This window comes from Thermobia domestica, chromosome 6 (genome assembly GCF_964235325.1).
Source record: "Thermobia domestica chromosome 6, izTheDome1.hap1.1, whole genome shotgun sequence".
Classification (NCBI taxonomy): domain Eukaryota; kingdom Metazoa; phylum Arthropoda; class Insecta; order Zygentoma; family Lepismatidae; genus Thermobia; species Thermobia domestica.
Genome location: NC_137459.1, coordinates 169,371,359 through 169,392,236, shown reverse-complemented (window position 1 = coordinate 169,392,236; position 20,878 = coordinate 169,371,359). Strand labels below are relative to the sequence as shown.

Here is a 20,878-nt window from a genome sequence, read left to right as displayed (position 1 = left end):
CTGTGAACATTTCATGTATGTAAGAGAACATCTGTGCCGTTCTAAACCTCGGTTAAGGAAAACACACTGGTTCTCATTGCTATGAATTCTTATATTGATAGCACCAGGTTTCGTCGCTCGTGAAGATCCAGCAATGAAGAGTCAGACTTCATGGACTTAACTCTGTCAGCACATCCTCCATCATGTGGACGGTCTGACTGCAGTAAGTCACGAACACACTTAGTTGAACGATTGGTTCATGGACAGCCTCTTCTGGGATCATCAGGAACGTCCTCACATCCATCATGAAATTGGGCGTACCATTCACACGATCACGAGATAGAGCATTCTCGCAGTAAACAGTTCTGATTATCTCGTAAGTCTCTGTTGCTGGTTTCTTTAACTTATAACAAAACGCGTTACCTTTTGTTCTTTGTAAGAATTTATGACAACGGAACTAGGATGTCTTTGATGACCGATGTTTAAAAGGATATTTAATAAAATTTTCATTGTCCTGCAAAAGAAGAATATTATATCTATCATTAATCTCACATGATTTTGTCATTAACAGTTACAAAGTACCATCATCAGCCCTAGAACTTTATTTTTAAACCTTTGTGTATATGTATTTTGGTAACTTGGTTACCAAGGAAGGAGAGACACCTCTGTCGAGTTACTTGAATGTGTTTACACATAAAATGCAGCACTCGTTTTGGAAGAAAAAGAAAGAAAAGGAGTAAACGGGGGTGAAGATGATAGAGAAGGGAGACACATGTATGCTATACCAAGACCTACGCACTACATAGAACACAACACTTACTCGTTTCCTCTAAGCTACAAATATTATGTGTGGATCTATAACAACCTGTCTTCCCCCCCCCCCACACACACACATAAAAATAGCGTAATTTCGGGTGTTCACGAATATATGTTATTGCAAAATCGCTTTAACGCTGTTTGAAAGGTTAAGCAAGTTCAAGTCATATGCTGTAAATTAAAACATGCCATGATTAAAATAGCTCTTGATGCAAATCTGCAGATTAGCCAGAAAAACAAAAGTTATCCTCAGGTGATGTAGGAGTAAAGTAATTTTCATTATCTAATGTAGAATATTTTCGCATTTTGCAGGTGCAGATCTTGAAACGTGGGACGTGTCAAATTTACCGAAGGATCAACGTGATATAATTGAAGCGGATTCGTTCTGGTGTCTTTCCAAATTTTTGGATGGAATCCAAGATAATTACACATTTGCTCAGCCAGGCATCCAACAAAAAGTAAACCAATTAAAAGAGCTTATCCAGAGAATAGACGGTAAATAATTACGTTGTTTCGGAAGTGTTTATTTTTGAAAGCGATTTTAGTGAAGAAAAGTACTATACTTGGAATCACATGTGTGATAATGTGCAATTAGAATATTTCTAAGTTAGTTACATATTTCTCTTGATATAAGATATGTTCCATAATATTTGAATTTCCTGTTACAATTTCAAGATATGCCCGTTACAATTTGAAGATTTGCTATCATATTTCAAGCTCCTACTTCCGATTGAAAACACATTGAATGCTAAAAGCACAACGATTGGATAAGTTATTTAGTAATTATCTATCATGTACATGTTGATAGTTCGAGATACTTAATATAGGATGACAGCGGTGGCTGGTGATTTATGTTGCATAGATGTGCAACCGCATGTTTCTTTTAACAACAAAGAATGATTTCAAGTATAAGGTAGTGTTTCTATAAAAATAAACCTTTGTTTTGCACTGTAAAATAGTATTGATGACTACTAAAAAATTCATTTAAAAAAAACTGAACGAAAGTCAGAAATTTACATTTCTAGTTGCAATGAGTGTTGCCACTAGATTCAGTAACAAGGTTATGGCGGGAGCTCCTATTTCTTAACATAGGAAAGCGAATTTATACCTGCATCGTTCTATCTTCTTGTATTCCTCACTAGCAGTTGCAACCATTTTGGCAACCGCTTGTTGGGTTCTACAATAGTTACAAATTTTTCCACTTATCAGCGCTTTACTCAATTAGGAAGGGTGATTGAGTCGCAGCTGCTGGAAAGCAGAGGGAGGCTGATTCAGAAAACACAAACTCCGCAAAGAATAAACAGTATCTGATGGTAGCAGCGTTATTTCCAGGTATAATTTCGGGGGACTGCTGCCCCGGAACAAAGACAAAAATAAATTACTATAGCCAATATACCAAAAGAGTGTCCTAGTTCATCCTTCTAATATTTTACTTTTGCCTCTCTCCGGACTTATTTTTTGGAAGACAGACTGGGTGGTAGTGCAGAGAAATGTACAGAGTATTAGAGCAGCGGCGTAACGTTGATGCAAAGCAGGTGGCCTAGTCACGTCTTGTTGGCACGCTCATTTTGTTCTTTTCTGATTGAGAGATGTGAGATTACGGTGGTTTTGTAGGATAGTCGTAAGTATTCACTATGGGTGCAACAGGGGAATTATCAAAACAAAATAATTTCGTATTTTAGTTTTATACTCAATTTGGGGCAGTTTTTAAGAATGTGCATTGTCTATAATATTGGACTCAATCTCAATTTGTGTGTCTGTCCATCTGTTTGTTCCACAATAACTCTCGTAAAACTTGTCTGACTTCAGTGAAATTTAATATGCGCCTTACTCCAATCTACCGAAGTGTTCGTGTTGCAATCTACCAACAAAAATGTATTAAAAATCCACCTTATGTTGGAAATTTGCATATACGTAGTTGGAAGTTTCTTCATGTACATAATGCGTTAAAAAGAAGTACGTATCCACAGTAACTTAAAACTTATTCTATTTTGGTGCAATATGACTTTTTAGTTTTGCTGCAATCATCCCCATTGCTTGGGATTGAAAGTGCTAAGAATCAGGGGAAGATTTTACCTCAAAGAATATACAGCGTAAGTCTTTTTAATTCGAAGTCCAAGGGGACACGAGAAAAACCGAATTATCCAAAAATATGCTTTGTTAAATACCTAAAATCAAGCGAACAAAACTACTGTATATATATATATATATATATATATATATATATATATGAAAAAAGTTAATATGCAGTAGATTTCACCTTTAAGGGAGTATGTTAAATGCATGATACAATACCCTAAAGAAACAAACGGCATTTATTCGCACATAAATGAGGCCACACTTACCATGAAAAATATACTTAAGTACAGTACGAACTAGTAATAACCTTGATTATCTGTTCTTACCTTGATTATCAAAAGAAGTTAGAGATCTTCATTTGATTTAATTTGATAGTTTTTACACGGTCAACAAAATTTTCAGTTCTATTTATTACATGAAATACGTTATTAATAGCACTTGATTGACATTCAGTAGATCTCAAATTTCTAAATCTTCGGAAGCTTCAGATAAGGTTGACCCATACTAATTCTTTATTTCATCGCTGACCTCATTTTCATCATCTTCAGATAGATTGTTCTTTCATATCGCACTTTTCTACGGCTGTCTCTGGAGAACTGAAAACCAATTAAAACTGCATTTTTCTGTTTACAATATGTCCAACACTTAAACTTCTTGTACTGCATTGTATATGCTACAACAAACTTCGCAAAATTTTCCGATTTTTGTGAAAGATAGCGTGATATTTGATACTTAGGCCTGTAAATTCGGAGTAAGTAGTTAGTAGAAGAGAAGTAGGTAGAAGTGAGTAGAAGTAAAGTAAGTAGAAGAGAAGTAGGTTTACCTCGTTAAAAAAAAAAAAAAAAAAAAAAAAAAAAAAAAAAGTTTAGTAGAAATTATCGGATTTTCATGAAACATGTGAAAATTATTCTATTTTGATGGAATATGATGTATAATGTCTTTCAGACTTCTCAAGCATCCGCGCTGGTTTGAACTCAAATTCCCCTAAAACGAGGGAGTGAATTTAGCCCCAATTTTAAAACAAGATTTTGTTGATCACTTTTGAAATATTATCGCGATTTTAATGAAACCTGTCGTGTATTTGAAACTTCTCGACATTTATCCTTATTGTTTGGGGTTGGAATAAAAGACAAGAGCTGAATTCATGCCACCTGGAAGAAAGAAACTTGTTTAAATTATATTTTTACGAGAAATTACCAGATTTTAATGATTCGTAGAGTGTGCTTTCTTCGGAACTGCCCAAAGGAGCCTGTTGCTTCGAATTGACATCGGCCACGGCAAGGAGTGAATTCACTTAAATTAAATGAGTTTGTAATTGCTACAAACGGACGCGTGGCTTCATCTACTCATTTTAACGGAAATCTTTGTAATCTTTCCTCATTCTTATAAAACATATTGTGTGTTTCGTCTAAAAAGCATGTATTATATAGGATTGAAATAAGAGGCAAAGGTGAGAAATCCCCATCTTCGAAAATCATGCTTACTGGTAAGTTTCTTAAAATTATTCTGTTTCCATTGAATACCCAAACCACTTGGCGTAACGGCCCGATTTGTGGGCCTGAGCCGCTCCACGCCGTCTCTTAGCGACTGGTGGAACTATGTCCAGCCTAGCGACGAACGCTTAGCGCACCGCGTCGCCCTGTCGCTAACCGGCGTATCGGGAGCTTTCTAAACCTTGCCTCTCAACGCTGAGTGGACGCCGAAAATTGGGAAAGTACCGGCCGGGAATCGAACCTGGGACCACGTGGATATCAATCCAACACTCTAACCACTAGACTACGGTGTCTCCTTTCTATTGAATACGGTGTGTGCTTTATTTGAGGCCCTCCAATGGAGTCTATCATTTGGGTTTGAAATCAGAGACAAAAAAGGTGAATTCAACCCATCTTAAATATATAAATATCTCGATTCCAGCATATATATCTTGCTGAAAAATATTTATGAAAATGGCATGAGTTTTCTTAGGGACTTACGAAGTACTTTAATTGATTGTTGATGAAATTTTCTAGAGTAAATCACTGAAAACCCCCAACTTAAATTTGTCGCTCGCTTCTACAGTGCATGATACCACTAGCTAGCTATTATTACGATTGATCAAATGAAAAGCATCAGCGTAAAAGGAGTAGAATAGGACTATAAACATTAATGTGAGCTGTATTGAAGACCATTTATAATGTAACAAAGATGATATCTGAAAAACTTATCTTTTAGTTTAATTCTCCTTGCCTATACTCGATAATGTCCTTCGTTTTAGAGCAAAATATTGGATTTTTGACTATGCGAAAGTATTCTAGGTTTGGAAAGTTTCCAGTTAAGATTTTTGCTAGAATGGGATTAGGTATACTCATTACTTTAAAATAAATAAAATTAGTTCAAGGATTAAAGAATAGAACAATTTACGACAGCTGTCGTTTCGACTTTTTTTTTTCTTTCTTTACACTTTACTTACTATATAATAATGGCTGTACAGTAATTTTCTCCAGCTACACTTCTATAAACTATAATGATGCTTGGAATATAAAAACCTAGACATGTATGGAACTGTAATTTTTAGTAATATCTAGCTATATAATGGTTGGTAACATGCTCTTAGTTATAAGAAAGAAAAAAAAAAGCCAAATATTTGGCAGATAAGTTTCTAGCCAAAAGTCGGTCAATTTTGGATAATTAAGCTTATTCGTGGAAAGATTTTAAACGGATAAATATTTCCGTGGCATCGTCTTGAATTTTCATTTTCTTTAATTCAGAGCACACATCTAATACTTTGATTAGATTAAAATTTAATTTCGGCGTCAGGCATAACCTGCTTTAAAATCCAATAAATATATTTATTACCCAAGTAGCATACATCGTTCGCCTAACAAAGAACAAAGAATTCATCGGAAAATTGTTAGACCAACATCTGTGCTACTTGGCTGGGATCATACTTTAAACAGTAGGACTCGTACCATACCGGTTCCGTACTGAAAACAGACGTTAAACTCAATTAATCTTACATGTAAATTTGAGTGAATTGCAGAAAATAAGCATCATTGTAACAAATTCTCGATTCCAGCATCCTGGCAGAGGCAAATCAATTTCAATAAAGTTCAGTAAAACGAGGCTTTTGTGGGAAATTTATCGTGTTTATATTAATTTCTGAGCAAATCTTTCTCTATTTTTTCTACTAGTATCATCACGGCCCATTTAATGTCGAGTGTGTTAATATAGCCCTGAAGATGCTATGAAATAAGTAGCTAAACTTCGTCGATTATATATATACAGGGTGTTTCAGATAAAACGTCCAGTGCTTATAAATCCGAAACTGCTGAGAATAAAAAGATGAAACAAAAACTGAGATAGGAAAATGTCATAGGGCGCATCACATGGTGTTGTTGTGGTGACCCCCAGGGCCCTCCTTCAGGTGGGCCCAGGGGCCAACTTCAAATTTTCAAATAGGGACATGTATTGAATCATACCTCATTCAATAGTACTTGAAAAACGAAACAACTTTTGTAGGAAACAATTTTCGATTTGGGGCACCGTTTTCAAAATGGCCGCAAAAAGTCCTGTATCAGTTTGAAGTTGCACCTGGGTCCCCTTCACGGAGTTTCCTGAGGGTCACCACAACAACACCACTTGATATGCTTTATCATCGTTTCTATCTCAGTTTTTGTTTCATCTCTCTATTCTCAGCCGTTTCTGATTTAGGCCTATAAGCACTGGACGTTTTATCTAATACAGGACCCACTTTTTGCGGCCATTTTGAAAACGGTGCCCCAAATCGAAAATTGTTTCCTACAAAAGTAGTTTCGTTTTTCAAGTACTATTGAATGAGGTATGACTCAATACACGTTCCCATTTGAAAATTTGAAGTTGGCCCCTGGGCCCCCTTGAAGGAGGGCCCTGGGGGTCTCCACGAAAACACCATGTGATGCGCCCTATGACATTTTCCTATCTCAGTTTTTGTTTTATCTTTTTATTCTCAGCCGTTTCGGATTTATAAGCACTGGACGTTTTGTCTGAAACACCCTGTATATATATATATATATATATATATATAATAAATAAACACGATGGTGAAAGTATCAGCAGTTACTCATAGACGCTTTTCTTTCGTCCTTTAGGCGCGGGAGACCCGGGTTCGATTCCCGGCGGGAGCTCCTGTGGTTCGGATTCCACGTTAATCAGTAGGTCCACGTCTCATATAGCCTCGCTGCTGAACGGGACGTAAAACTCAAAAATCAATCAATCTTTCGTCCTTTAGAGCTCTTTTTGAAATCTATAAAGCAAAACGTATTACATACTGATTTTTAAAACTATATGTTTAAGACGTGGCAAAAGAAGTTGGTTATTTACTTTCAACTTTATGATGTGTATTAAGCAGTAGGTTCATGTTTCGTATAGCCTTAGTGCAGAAAAGGGACATTAAACTTCAGATCAAACAACCAGTTCACAAGAGGGAATTAAAAATATTGCATTTTAAGATTACGTATTATCTCTAGGTATATCAACATACTAACAACGGTGTTTCACTTTAAATGAGGAATTTGTTTCCAAGTATGTTACAAAATGTTGCAACGAGTTATTTCTTTGTGCGACAGAATGAAAATCAGTTGATTGATTTTGGTTCCCTCCTCCATGCAATTAACTTCTTTTAATTTGTGAAATATAGTTAAGTATAGATTTGTCAGCATTAATACTATGATGGTACTTTATCTATTTCTTGTTAATTTATATTCTAGTGGAGCTTCATCACCATCTGCAAAAGCATGAAGTTGATTATTTGCAATTCTCATTTCGCTGGATGAACAACCTTTTGATGAGAGAACTGCCACTTCATTGTACAATCCGCCTGTGGGATACATATTTAGCTGAATCCGATGGCTTTGCAGCCTTTCATTTGTACGTTTGTGCAGCATTTCTCTTACATTGGCGCAGTGAGTTACTCCAAGAAAAGGATTTTCAGGTTAGTGTATTGTGCTCTAATTTTGTTTTTAAAAATGGAAAGTCCGTAAGTGAGTTTTAACAACTGAACGTCAGCTACTTTTATTTCACGTAGAATTCTTAATAAAAATGCATCACTTGTCTAGTTGTTCCATTTAATAGCTCTCTGTCCTGTATTCCCAATGTGAATATAGTGTTTTATAATTGAGGCTTTTGTAAGAAGCATCTTCAAGATTATTTAGGTAGTTGTTAGATGGAAATATTTCATATCAGCTATTATTAACAAGTACCTGGGTAGAAAATTTTTATTCATGAAAAAAGTCAAAGGGAGATTTGCCCTGTATCAAGCACCATCATATCAAGACTGTGTTATTGTACTTTGACTTCGTTAAAGGAGCAGTTCTCTAATAATAATAATAATAATAATAATAATAATAATAATAATAATAATAATAATAATAATAATAATAATAATAATAATAATTACCCAGCAAAGCATGTGTCTGCGTGTAGATTAGATAATGACATATGCGTTAATGTTTTGGAAGTAGGTTTTGCTTAATAAAATAGTTGTGACAGGATAGTATATTTTATACATTACAAACAAGCGAGTTTCGTTTCATAGTATGAAACTACGATAGACTTCCAAACTATGGAAATTCAATACACAAACTTGAAGTAGATCTATAATTACTGGTTGCGGTAGAGGAAGATGATTAAAGATAGAACTTTTCTTCGGACGCTGAATCCATATCAAAAAGCCATAAGCCGCTATCTCTTACCGCTTTCGCTCTATAGAGACTGATATTGACCCCGCAAGTACTAATTGACATATATCTCTTCCTGTTTCAATAGAGGAAAAAATCAGGAGCAAAACCTATTTTTGCAAACTGAATTCATATATATATATATATATATATATATATATATATATATATATATATATATATTTAATGTTAATTCATATATTTTTTGTAATGTTATCTATTTCCGTTTTATCCATTATGTGATCAATGTTGTAACCGAAAAATTTTAATTTTCGCCACTTTCGGCTCGAACTGATAGATAAAAGTCGAGATAAAGCTCATTCTTGGGACGCTGTATCTGTTTCAAAAAATAAATAAGTAAATAAAAGTGTTCTATATCTTACTGTTTTTGCTGTATGGAAATGAGTATTGAAACTGGTAGTAGTAGTATATTTCAGTCATTTTCGGTTTGAGTAGTATGTTGCGAGTAGTGACGGTATGTTCTCTTGAGACGCTGAATCGACTGAAGAAAACAGCTTGTCGATTTTGTTCTATGGCGATAAACGTTGAAACAGGAAATAGTTTATTTCTATCCCTTTCGGTTTGAATAGAGATATGACGAAGAAGACTGATCCTACTCTTGGGAACGCCGAGTCGATTGCGAAAAACAGCTTTTCGATATCTTTTACCGTTTTTGCTCTGATACCTTTCGACAGATGGACGAACCGACATAGCTGTTCTATAAGATTTCCGAGACTTTGTATAGCATAGTTGGGAAGTCTAATAATTTAATACTTTATCACAATTATTTTTGAATCTTTTGGTTTATTTTCACTTTCCTCTGCGATGGCGAAGTTGCTTTTCAATGTTAAATTCATGACTAATTAAATCAGGTACTGTGTCAGCAAAATGATCTGTGCTTTATCTGTGTTGGACGTTTTCCTTGAATTAGGGCTAAATACTCCTTTTCAACCCCAATACTATATGCGGCTTGTTCATAGTTTAATGAGGAACGTGTATCCTACAGGGATTTTTTGTATGTGTCGAGCGTTGTTGGTAATGCCAATAGCAAATCTTACTACCACTAAGTATGAATTTGAAAACAAACTTCTTACCAGAAAATTTCCTTTCCTATGCTTGCTTCGACGTTCCCTTCTCAACCACATGCTCATAAATGTAGCAGTCCCAGCTTCAATTTTGAGGGAGTCCATTGTTTCCATTAACATACACAGCATAATCATGGGACATTACATTCATAAACGGATGCTCCAGAGAATCTGAAAGTCTTGCGATTACAGTGTACGTGTATTAGTTTGATACTCCTACTGATTTAAATATTAGTATGATACTAGAATCTGAAGAAATTAAAGAAGCCACACCTTTAATATTATTTCAGAAGGAAAGAGGGACTTTTTTTTTTTAATTTAGTGCTTATACAACCAGAGATGAGCTTCGTTCTTAAGTGGTTGGCGTACGCGCCTTTGATATGGGAGGCCTGAGTTAGATTCCCGGCGAGAGCTCATGTGGTTCGAATTACACGTTAATCAGTAGGTCCCGTCTCATATAGCCTCGCTGCTGAAAGGGATGTTAAACTCAATTCAACTCAATAACCAGAGATTAAATTAGAACAAATAGATACCAATTCTGTGGATTTCTGTCGGTTTGCGATAGGTAGTCAACAATTCCGCGATTTTACAAACGGGATATAAAGGTATTTGAATTAATCACTCAGGTGGTTGCTTTCCTCGCCTGCTCACGATCGCACAGTAGGTATTTCAAGTTCAACATGCTTCCCACAGTCCATTTCAGTTTTAAAAGTGTACAAAATCAGGCCAGTAAAAAGTGAAAACAGACATACAGACGTTAAGTGAGAACTGAGCTACGTTGTGACATTCACTCGCGTCAACCTTACTGTGTTTCGTACCGCGACACGTCACAAGTGCTTGAGCTGTTAAGAGGTAGCAAATATCGTTCGGACAAGTCATTGCTCTAAATATTCACAGTTCAATACTTTAAACTCTGATCTAAACTGCCAGAAATAACGACGATGAGAGTGATGCAGCTTTTATTATTTTGGTTAAATATTTATCTGAGTCTGATCAAAAAATAATACAGTAATCCTTGTAAATTGTAAAGGTATTTAAAACATGCGTTAAGATTATTATTTTACAGTGTCTCCTTAATGTAATGTATGTTTCATGAAAAAATGGAGAGCTGTTGAAACTAAAATGCTCATAAACTGTACCCACGTTTTCACAAGATATGTGAAGAAATAAAAGGAACAATATGAAAGTTTATCTGTGTCTAGTCAGTGTTTATGAGATAGTCTTCGTTCTCGTCCAGTCCCTGCCTAATCCTACGACGCCACAATTCATTTGAAGACATACTCTTTGACAATGATAAACACACCAACAACAGAAACCGTTCCACTAAGTAGTATTTACGGAAAAGCAAATAAGTACTAAGAGAAATGTTAAGATTATCCAGTGGTTTTTGATATGTATTATAAAACGTGAACAAATAAGGTGGTGCTGGTGAGCACCTTTTTAGAGGGACTAATTCAACAGTGATGGTATCTGATGTGCTAATTACTTATCACCAAGTTAAAAGCCACTTAACCAACCATAGCTCTTTTGGGACTGTAACACCAGGAAGTTTACGTAATGATAACAAACCACTTCCTAGGTAACAATTCATTGTTAGAGTTTGAGCTTAAGTTAGATACAATTACGTGTAAAGTATTATTTCCTACAATCAACATGTTGAAAGTTTTGCATAAGTGAGAATGTCTGTAATAATATAATCTGCATTTCACTGATTAACATACAACTGATTAATGTATATCTCTGATTTCAGGGCCTAATGTTGATGTTACAGAATTTGCCTACGCAAAACTGGAGTGACAGTGAAATCAGTTTGCTTGTTGCCGAAGCATATAGACTCAAGTATACTTTTGCTGATGCTCCCAATCATCTACAGAGTGGTAAAAGGTGACCAGGAGAAAAGTTATCTGCGAGTGATGTCAATATTGTTCATTTAGTGTGATGATTGAGTGAGGATTTGGTGCCAAATTTTTGTGATAGAGTTCAGCATTGTATCAAGGCTGGCCATGATGGCATTAATGTTGAGTGTGGTGTTAAGCATTGACTTGTTTTTCAACTTGTAAGCACTCCAAAAATTAACTGATTACAGATTTGTTTCATTTTAAATCTCATTTGTAACAGCAACTCCGCAAGTTGACATCATACATCGTACTATAGTCGTTATTTTAGCTGATTTGTTTGCATTTTGTTCAGCATCTATAGAAACTCTTTTAAAATTTGTAGTACAACTACAGACATTGGAACTCTTGCCAAGTTCTGTTAACCTGTTCAGGCGCTAATCCAGTAGTGGGTTCGGTGCTTTAAAAATACTGGTTTTCCTTCCTTTCTTCCAGTGAAGTGCATAATGTGAAACATTGTTGTCAAAATTTTTTGTTGAAGTTTTCCTTTTCCTTGTTAGCGCGAAAATCTCTTTGCTTTTAGTTGTAAATGTAAGTTCTCTCGCAGTAGGGGCTTACGTTTAGCATATAATTAATAAAAGGAAAGGAAAACTCCTTTATATTTTTCATAAAAGATAGTTTTCATTAATCACCTTTCCTTATACTTGATATAACTGCATGTGATTATTGTAATCGTTGTGTTTGAAGGAACGTATCTACAATCTGCGATACATTGACGAGTAAACCATCATCGTTATTTATAATAATAATTAAGATGTAAATCGGACTTCTAGACACTAAAACTTGGAGCTTTACAAAGTCGAGTTTCGTTGAAATATCATTTAACTTAAGAGATCTGTTCTCTTGGATTCGACCCTAGTGCCTCAAATAAAAACCTGAATGATGATTTGCATCTCAAACTTAAGCAGTAAGATTTATCTCATTTAAGCCTCGGTGCTGAACAAGGTCATTAAACTTTAATCAAAAGACATATTCTGTAAAGACTAGCACTAATTACATATCAAAGTTTGCACAGTCAAACTTCACTCCCTTCTGACTACTCCTCAGTTGATGCAATGTGCTTGTCTTAATTCGGTTGCCATTCCTGGAACCTACCGCCTACGGTGGTAGGTTCTGGTGATATTAGTTTCTGTAACTACTGGTGGTGGTGGTTTAGGTATAGTTCTTTCGAGGGGCAGGTATAATGCGTTGAAGACAAAAGCTTTTGCAAATCAGGCGTATTAATATAAGGATGATGCTAATGATAATAGACGAAATCAGGAGTAAAAGCATCCTGAAAAAAAAAAAAAAAAAAAAAAACGAAATGCACTATTATATTTGTGTTGTGTACCAGGCGTTTGCGAAGGAAATGCCAATAATAATGAGAAGTAAAGGGATCAAGGTTCTGATGATGATAGTATATGGGAAAGCGCTATGGAATTGGAATTCCGAGAAGTAATTATTTTAAAATGTTCTCATTGTAAGAGAGACTGCATTTAAGTTATGGCTGTTGAATATTTTGAAAATTAAGAGTAAAGTTAAGGTTAAAATTATCAGCCAAAGTTCTCTGCTCTATTGTAAAGTTAGTGGAACGTCTGGCTGGCAGATTTAAAGTGTCCATCTGGACGAATTCAAATTATTCGTAAGAAGAGTATGTCAATGAGGAACTGATAGTTTCCGCTGCTATAATGCAGTTGCGTCGTTGAGATATCCTAACAGATATCTTTGTAGTAAACAATAATCCAGTAGGAGTATACTGCATCCAATTTGAAAATCGCAAGGTATTATTAGACTTATTGGACCTCATTTTCGTGAAGAATCTGTATTAATTGTTCGTAATCAGAGCATGATTCATTTCTCACTTTCACAACACTAATATGTAGGTGAAGGTGATACGGAATAAATACAGTGGTTTTATAATTTATGATGGGTTTAAACTTTGCGATCGAAAGTCCCCAATTGTTTAAAAACTAATCTATTTGTAATTAATCCAGTGGAGAGAATAAGCAGAGCAATGAATGTTGTTTACATGTTGAAGGTGATTCACCGGATGTTATTCTTCCCATACAGAAAGAAGAAAAACCATCTTAGTTTGCAAATTGTTGATAGCGGAAGTTTTCATCGTAAAGTCTACTATACTGTACCAAGTAGTGAATGAGAAGTTACGTTTAGAAGTATTTGATTATCTTGTTTCTCTTTTCTTCTATTCTTGAAAAAAATGGTTTAATTCAATCAACTGAAATATCTTGGGTTCTAGTCTTGAATGTGTCAGGTAGGTAGACCCTATGTAAGTTAGGATTTAATTTACATACAGGGTGTCTCAAAAGTCCCCTGACAAGGTAACTCTGTTATTATCAGAGTTACAATAAATGTAACAGGGGAAACCGTCTCCAAATATGTTGTTTTCAATCTAAAGTGAAGGAATTTTTTAAATCGGTCAAGCCGTTTGGGCTATATACTCTTTATGAGGCCAATGTTAAATGAAAATGCATCGTTGCCATTTACCTGGACCCACAACATAAGTGAATGAAGTTACTGTTTGAAATGGAGGGTGGCCATCGAGATGTTAGCGTGAAAGACAGTAACTTCATTCACTGATGATGTGGGTCCAGGTAATCGACAACGTTGCATTTTCATTTAACATTGGGGGCATAAAGAGTGTACTGCCAAAACGGCTCGTCCGATTTAAAAAAAATCCTTCACTTTAGATTGAAAACATCATATTTGGAGATGGTTTTTCCTCTTATATTTTGTTGTAGCTGACAGAGTTACCCTATGTCAGGAGATTTTTGAGACACCCTGTATAATTATTGCTGGTCTATGATAAGGCTTGGAAGACACTTCTGCTTGTCCTTTCCGTCTGAAAGGGAAATAGACGAGAATTTCCTGCCCGGGGATGTATGCAGTCTGACGCTTATCATTTATCTTCTGTTGCTTAAAAGTTCTTTCAAGATTCGTTTTTACAACATCCCGAATTTTTGCAAGGGAGTTCCTCTCCAATTGTGTTTGAGGGGAAGCTCCAAGTTGGCATTCCGCGAAGAGTTCTGGGTTCGTATCGAAATAGCAAAAGACAAGCCGAGTGTTTAATTCCCATTTACATGTGTGTTTATTGCAAACGTTATGTGTGGTAGCCAACGTTGCCATTCATTTTAGTCTTCCTGGAGAAAAAATTTCAAGGAATTTTGGATTATTTTGTTTCTGATTCTACTAGGCCGATATTAGATTGTTAAGGGCTGGTAAAAATTTATATTTCTCTGCTAATTTCTTAAGACGCTTTGCCCCATGCACGAGATGGTCCAAATACAAATTTTGGAAGGTTTCAAAGCGTAAAATAGTTTCCACTAAGAATTTTTCTACATTTTCTGCCGTGATTGAATTTACAGTTTTTGTAGTAACGTATCTTGTTACTAGTTCTGCGGTCACTAAAATATTCTTAATCTTGTCGTTTTCAACGTGAAAAGGTTCTACTTCGTCTTACTGCCAGGTGTGTGAATAACTTCCGCTGAGTAATGTGTGATAACTCAGCTTGCGGTTTTTATGAAAGTTTTCTTTGTTTCTGGCAATCCGGACGAACTTTAATTTTGTGCACTAGAAAAGATTTCATATTGGGTATATAGTACTTTCTCAGTACAGTGCGGTATGTTTTCGTGAACCTAAAGTGTGGCACTATACGTTGCTTATGCATTAGTTAAAATCACTGGTTGGCGAGTGATTTTGGGATATAAAGCCGTAGGAATATTTCCATTTCGGGATGTTTTTGGTTTCCTGTAAGTTATCCTTTAGGCAGAAGAAGCGACCGGAGCGTTGATGTTTTCCCCCTTCTAGAACGGAGATAATATCTCCGTAATTTTTATCTTTTCGTTGTTCCTGGGTTAGGTTCCTCAGTGGAAGTTTGTGGTCGATTTGAAGGACGGAGTCTTGTAATGCTTTGGAACGAAAGGCGTGAGTCTTCGCCTTCTTCGTTATCGTTGACGTCCTTTTCTACCTCCTGGATGTCTTTCCATTGTTGCAAATGGCTAATAATATCGGGCGGGTGCTGATATCCTTTTAAGTAACAAACTTCAAACTAGTAATCTGCGAAGCACAACTTATACCGGGTGTATTTTTCCACTTTGTCTGGTTGAGAATTCAAGGATGATAAACATTTGACATCTATAAATAATTAAAACTTTCGGTTTAAGAGAAAATAGCGAAATTTTTGTAGTACACAGATAAGAGCATGTAATTCTTTTTGCTAGATTGATGCTAGTCTTACACTTTTGGTTAGCCGTCTACTACAAAAGGAAACGACCTTTTCTATTCGTGTTTGTGGGTCAAAACATGCCAAAATTCCCTCTATCTGCACATTGCTTACATCGTTGCAGGCACGAATTTCTAGTCTATCATCGAAACGGTTGAAGAGAGGGGCCGCTAAAATGTCAGCTTTTAGCTGCTCAAAAAGTTGGTCCTATTTAAATTTGGTATTCTTGGCTTTATTTTAGCGGGGGTACGCTCTGAAATAAGAGCATAAGCCAATGAAACTTTTTAAAAATCCTTTTTGTGGTAGGCTTTTTAAAATTCCTGATTTTGTTTGCAATTTTTCGTGAAATACTGATGCTTTTTTTTGGAAACACGAAATCCAAAGACATCGACTTCCTTATAAAATAGGTGTCTTTTCTTTGGAGCTGCTCAAAAATCGTGTTCCAAGTCTTCCAATTCCAAGTCTTGAGAGATGTTTTAAATTAAATGACCCCACCACAAATTCATCTGGGAAACTTATTCTGTTTGGTAGCTTGTCCAGAATTATCCTAGGAGCTCCTCCGTGGCTAAGCGATTAGCGTACGTGCGTTTGGCGTAGAAGGCCCGGGTTCGATTCCCGGTGGGTGCTCATGTGGTTCGGATTCCACGTTAATCAGTAGGTCCACGTCTCATATAGCCTCGCTGCTGAACGGGACGTTAAACTCAAAATCAACTCAACAGAATTATCCTAGTGGCAATAGAAAGAGCATGGGCACTCGTTGAGTGTCCCATTGTACAATGTAGGAAATGATACGATTTCCTGTTGTGATTTACTTCGAATGTGGTGTATTTCTTGCTTCTAGGATGCAGCAAAATTTGGAAATAGCTCTGGGAAATGCACAATGTTGAAATTGGGTTCTTTCCTTTTAATACTTGTAAGACGTCCCCCGTTGATTGAAAGGGGACGCAATTACATTTCGTATAGATGTTACATTTTTGCAAACTCAAAACGATTCGATTTTGTCGTTAAATTTTTTTTTTAGCTCAGTAATACCATTGCTATGGCGTTTTCTCCCTCTAGGACCCCTGCTGGTCCAAACCGAAACCTTCTGCATGGATGGGAGATACAGAGCTACAATACCATATAACTCCTATGGGGTTCCGGGTCTTGGTTTTGGAGCCTTTGTGGCACACACGGACAAACCACACTTTATTATATATATTGATTACTATCTCTCATGAAAGGAACCTTCTGCCCGAAGCAGCACGTAGGTGAGTTGGTGTCTCCTGCCCAGTACAGCGCAGAGATAGGTTGGGAACCTCTAGCCCGAGCAGCGCAGAGGTAAGGTTAGGGAGTCTCCTGGACAGGGCAGCGGGAAGAGAGAGGTAGGCATGATCAGCTCGGATTGATGTCGTCTTGGTCTCGACGTGCTCTTTTTTTATAGCCGTCCTTTGGAGGGGTTGTAGGGGTCCTTCGTGGTTCTCCGTGTCCTTCTTCGTAGGTGGGTCCTGTCGGCTGCTTGATGATTCTTGTGGAGAAGCACACGTTGTTGATTACAAATACGAATAGATATTGCAATATTTTCGTGAATATTCTTAAATTTTCAATTGAATGAGACACTAGAACATACGCAACTTTAAGCCAAACTGCTAACATTCAACACACTTTTTGTCGTAGCTTAGTAGTTCCCATTTCTAACTTCGAATATTGAAGTATCAAGTTCATATAGAATCCGTCATCTGGTTCTACAGACAAGAATTGGTAGGTAAACATTGCTAGGTAAAATACCATATGTTAATCCCATGTATGAATATATTAAAAAACCAACACTTTAGTAAAATAATGTTTTTCTCACGTGAAGCGTGCCATTCACTTTATTGCCCAAGTGTCATTCTGCCTATAATCTGGTACTATATTTGAAATGAAATGAAGTTTTTGAGTTTTACGTCCCACGGTTATGCCGGCTAGGCTAAAGGAGACGATGATGATGAGCAATGAATGAAATGGAGGAATGAAGAAAGTCGGAGGAAACGAGAGAACACCGAGGAAACTCATGCACACGGTGTTTGCCCACCACAAATTTCACTTCGCGGGAGCAGGGTTTGAACCCGGGACCCCATGCACCAGAAAGGAACGCTCTACTACTGAGCCCCCAGTACTATATTGGAGTTGTAAGTACCAGATCCAAACACGATTTTTTATTAAAAAATTGACTACTTACCAATGAATCTTCCCTTGGAAAAGGGAGGATTTCCAAGGGAAGATTCATTGGTAAGTAGGCAATTTTTGTTAATTTGGATTATCCCCCCACGCGCCCATGTAATTACGATTTTTTTTTATATTTAGAAAGCATGTCTATGATTGAGATACTTTTGTCGAGTTTCAAACGCACACCCACAACCCAACATTTGTCATTGTGTGTGCGTGTGTGTTTGAAATAAATATTTTTTTTTCAGATTTGTGTGTTAATCATGTAAAAGTAATTATTTTCTTTAGATGTTGCAAAAGTTCAGAGACAGTGTATTCATTTTATACTTTTTGTCTATATTTTTTCTCTATTATGTTCTTCAATTACAGTCAATATATTACTCTGTCCACATGCAAATTCCATTGTAGGAATGCTAAACTTAGATATCTTACTGTTATGTACACTCATGTCCAAAATTATTGTCGCATGTCTATAAATATGTTGTTGTAGGAATATAATTTGATAACGAATTCGCCCGGTATTTCTTATAACGTTAGTATGTGTATAATCGACATAGACATGCATGTGGCAAATTTCATGTCAAAAGAGCAGTAAATAAGAACAATAAAAGGAAAATAAAACTTTCTTGTTCATTTAGCAACATTTTGTTTTACTCATTCTAATTTTCGTATTTATAATTCTTTTCCTATGAAATTTACCAGAAATATAAATTTCCCAATTATACACGTAGTATCAATATTAAAAGTACCCTGCAAAACCATTATCAAATTATATTCTTACAAGAAGACAGTTATAGATATGCGACAATCATTTTGGACATGAGTGTACATTATACATAAAGTAACTTTCATAATCAGGTACTCTTCACCATTTGTTCCATTTTTAAAGCAAAATTTGTATCGTTATAATATGTAAGAAGGTGAAAGTTTGCCGATTTTTTTTTTTTTTTTTAAGTATTCAAATTTCCCCCAACCACATTCATTTTCGACCATTTTTATTTACAGGATAGCCATTGTTTTTTTTTTTTTTAATTTCAGAAGGTAACAAATATCTTCTTTTTGCATTTTCTTTTTCAGAACACGAAGACAAGAAATCGGAATAAGTTTCTCCAGATATTTGTCTTCATATGGAAGGCAAATACATACTTTGTATGTGGTTTAATAATTTCCTATGAACTCTACCGCTAAATCCAAGATGATCGTGAATTATGCAATTCTGACATTAATCAAAGAATAAAATGTATTCTATTAAACTAACGTATTTTACATTAAACATTTCAAACATGTAATCATCCACTTTGCACGGACTTAAACCAAGTGCTATGGCTTTTCGGGGGATCCGTTTTTGTGCGTTAGAGGAAAACTCTATATTCCTGGTGAAGCAGGGATAGTATTTTCTTTAATTTTTCTGTTAAGATTCATCGATTTTAAATGCCTCTGAAATCAAAATTTCAATGTGCAGTATAAAAGTAAAATGAAACAGTTATTAATTTTATCCTTTTGATAAATATCCTGGTGTCAGAGTCCATTAAAGGGTTTTGTTGGGGGGAATAGTTGGACGCTGTGTGATTACTTCGATTTTCATCGTAGGTACTTTTATTTTTGACTTTCTAGACCTGAGTTCTAGTTAGCTTACTCTTTATTCAAGTAGTTTCCCAATTGCTTCACAGTATGTTGTCCTCACCAAAAATTTTGTTTCAAGGGAACACGAAACTACCTTTTACCTTTGGGTAACATTTTCATTTACCCATCAGAGGATTTCTTCCATTGATAAATAAGCTGCTTAACTATTCACACGATGTTTTTACCTTCCTGTACATCATTCTCCAAAATAGAAATAAGCTGTATTGTTCAACCACCAAGTAAATAGTAATCTCTTGAAAAAGAACATGTGTAACTAACTTTGGAGTCATCAAGGTTATTTTTGTCTGATGGAAGTTCTGCATTTTGGATCAAAAGATCCAATATATTTCAATCAAAAATTTTGTTGTAGGCCTTATATCTGGAGAACTGCATATAGTGTAGCCAAACCCAAACTATCAGTTAACTCAAAATGATGTGCTTCTTCTGTAGAAAATTCGAAAACTCGATTTAGGGGCTGTTCAAAAATTTTGTGGCCTCTGATCCAGACTAATTATTCGCCAAGATCGCAATCTTTTGAGCCATTTTTGGTTTTCCTATTTCTTGTTGAAGTATGATCCACTTTCTTCTGGATTCATTTTCCCTCCTAAAATGCAACCTTAATTATAAATTACAATGTATGATACTACTCTTTGCGACCATTTTCATTCATGTTTCATTTATCATATCAGTTACAGACTTTTTATGGAGTGAAATACTTCTTTTGGGAAAATTTTTATGTGCAAGGAAACTCCAAATTCATTACTAATGTCATAGTTTGCCATGAAATAAGCGGAAAAGTGACTCGGCTTGCCATTATCTGGAAACTGCAATTATTTGGGGAAATTAATGTTACTACTGTCAGAAACTAATTGGTTGACTAATTTAATGTTGCTACCTACCGTTTCCCTTGGGTGCTGGCTTCCGAAGAACTCCCTAAGAAAACAGCTGATAACAATTCTGGTCCAGGCTCATACTCTGTTCAGGCGCAGATTGATAATATTGAAATATAACAAGTGATTTGACATGAGCAACGTTGGTGCTTTTGAGACTCAGGTTGTATTATACTTACTTTTACGTATGCATACGTATACATATACGTAACTGGCAAGCCGACCGCTCGCAGGGATTCATACACACATGAATGAAGACGATAATATTTCCTTAGGTGAATTGTTATTTATTAAACACGCATATACGTGGATACGGAGTGGAATAAGAAATATATATTAACAACACACAAAATTTTCACTTTACAGAGATAAATGCTCAAACAGAAGAAGTTGCACTGATGCAATCAAATAA

At 35.8% G+C, this 20,878-nt stretch overlaps 1 protein-coding gene across 3 annotated transcripts in view; it reads left to right on the top strand.

Moving 5' to 3' along the window:
• Tbc1d22 (TBC1 domain family member 22) overlaps positions 1-12,160 on the top strand; it is a 51,515-nt gene extending 39,355 nt beyond the window's left edge. For all 3 annotated transcript variants that reach the window (XM_081762363.1, XM_081762364.1, XM_081762362.1), the window contains 3 exons: positions 1,108-1,290; positions 7,599-7,822; positions 11,403-12,160. In XM_081762363.1, the coding sequence (XP_081618489.1) occupies positions 1,108-1,290; positions 7,599-7,822; positions 11,403-11,540 (545 nt within the window). In that variant the 3' untranslated portion in view covers positions 11,541-12,160. The remainder of the gene's footprint in view (positions 1-1,107; positions 1,291-7,598; positions 7,823-11,402) is intronic.
• The last annotated feature ends 8,718 nt before the right edge of the window (positions 12,161-20,878 follow it).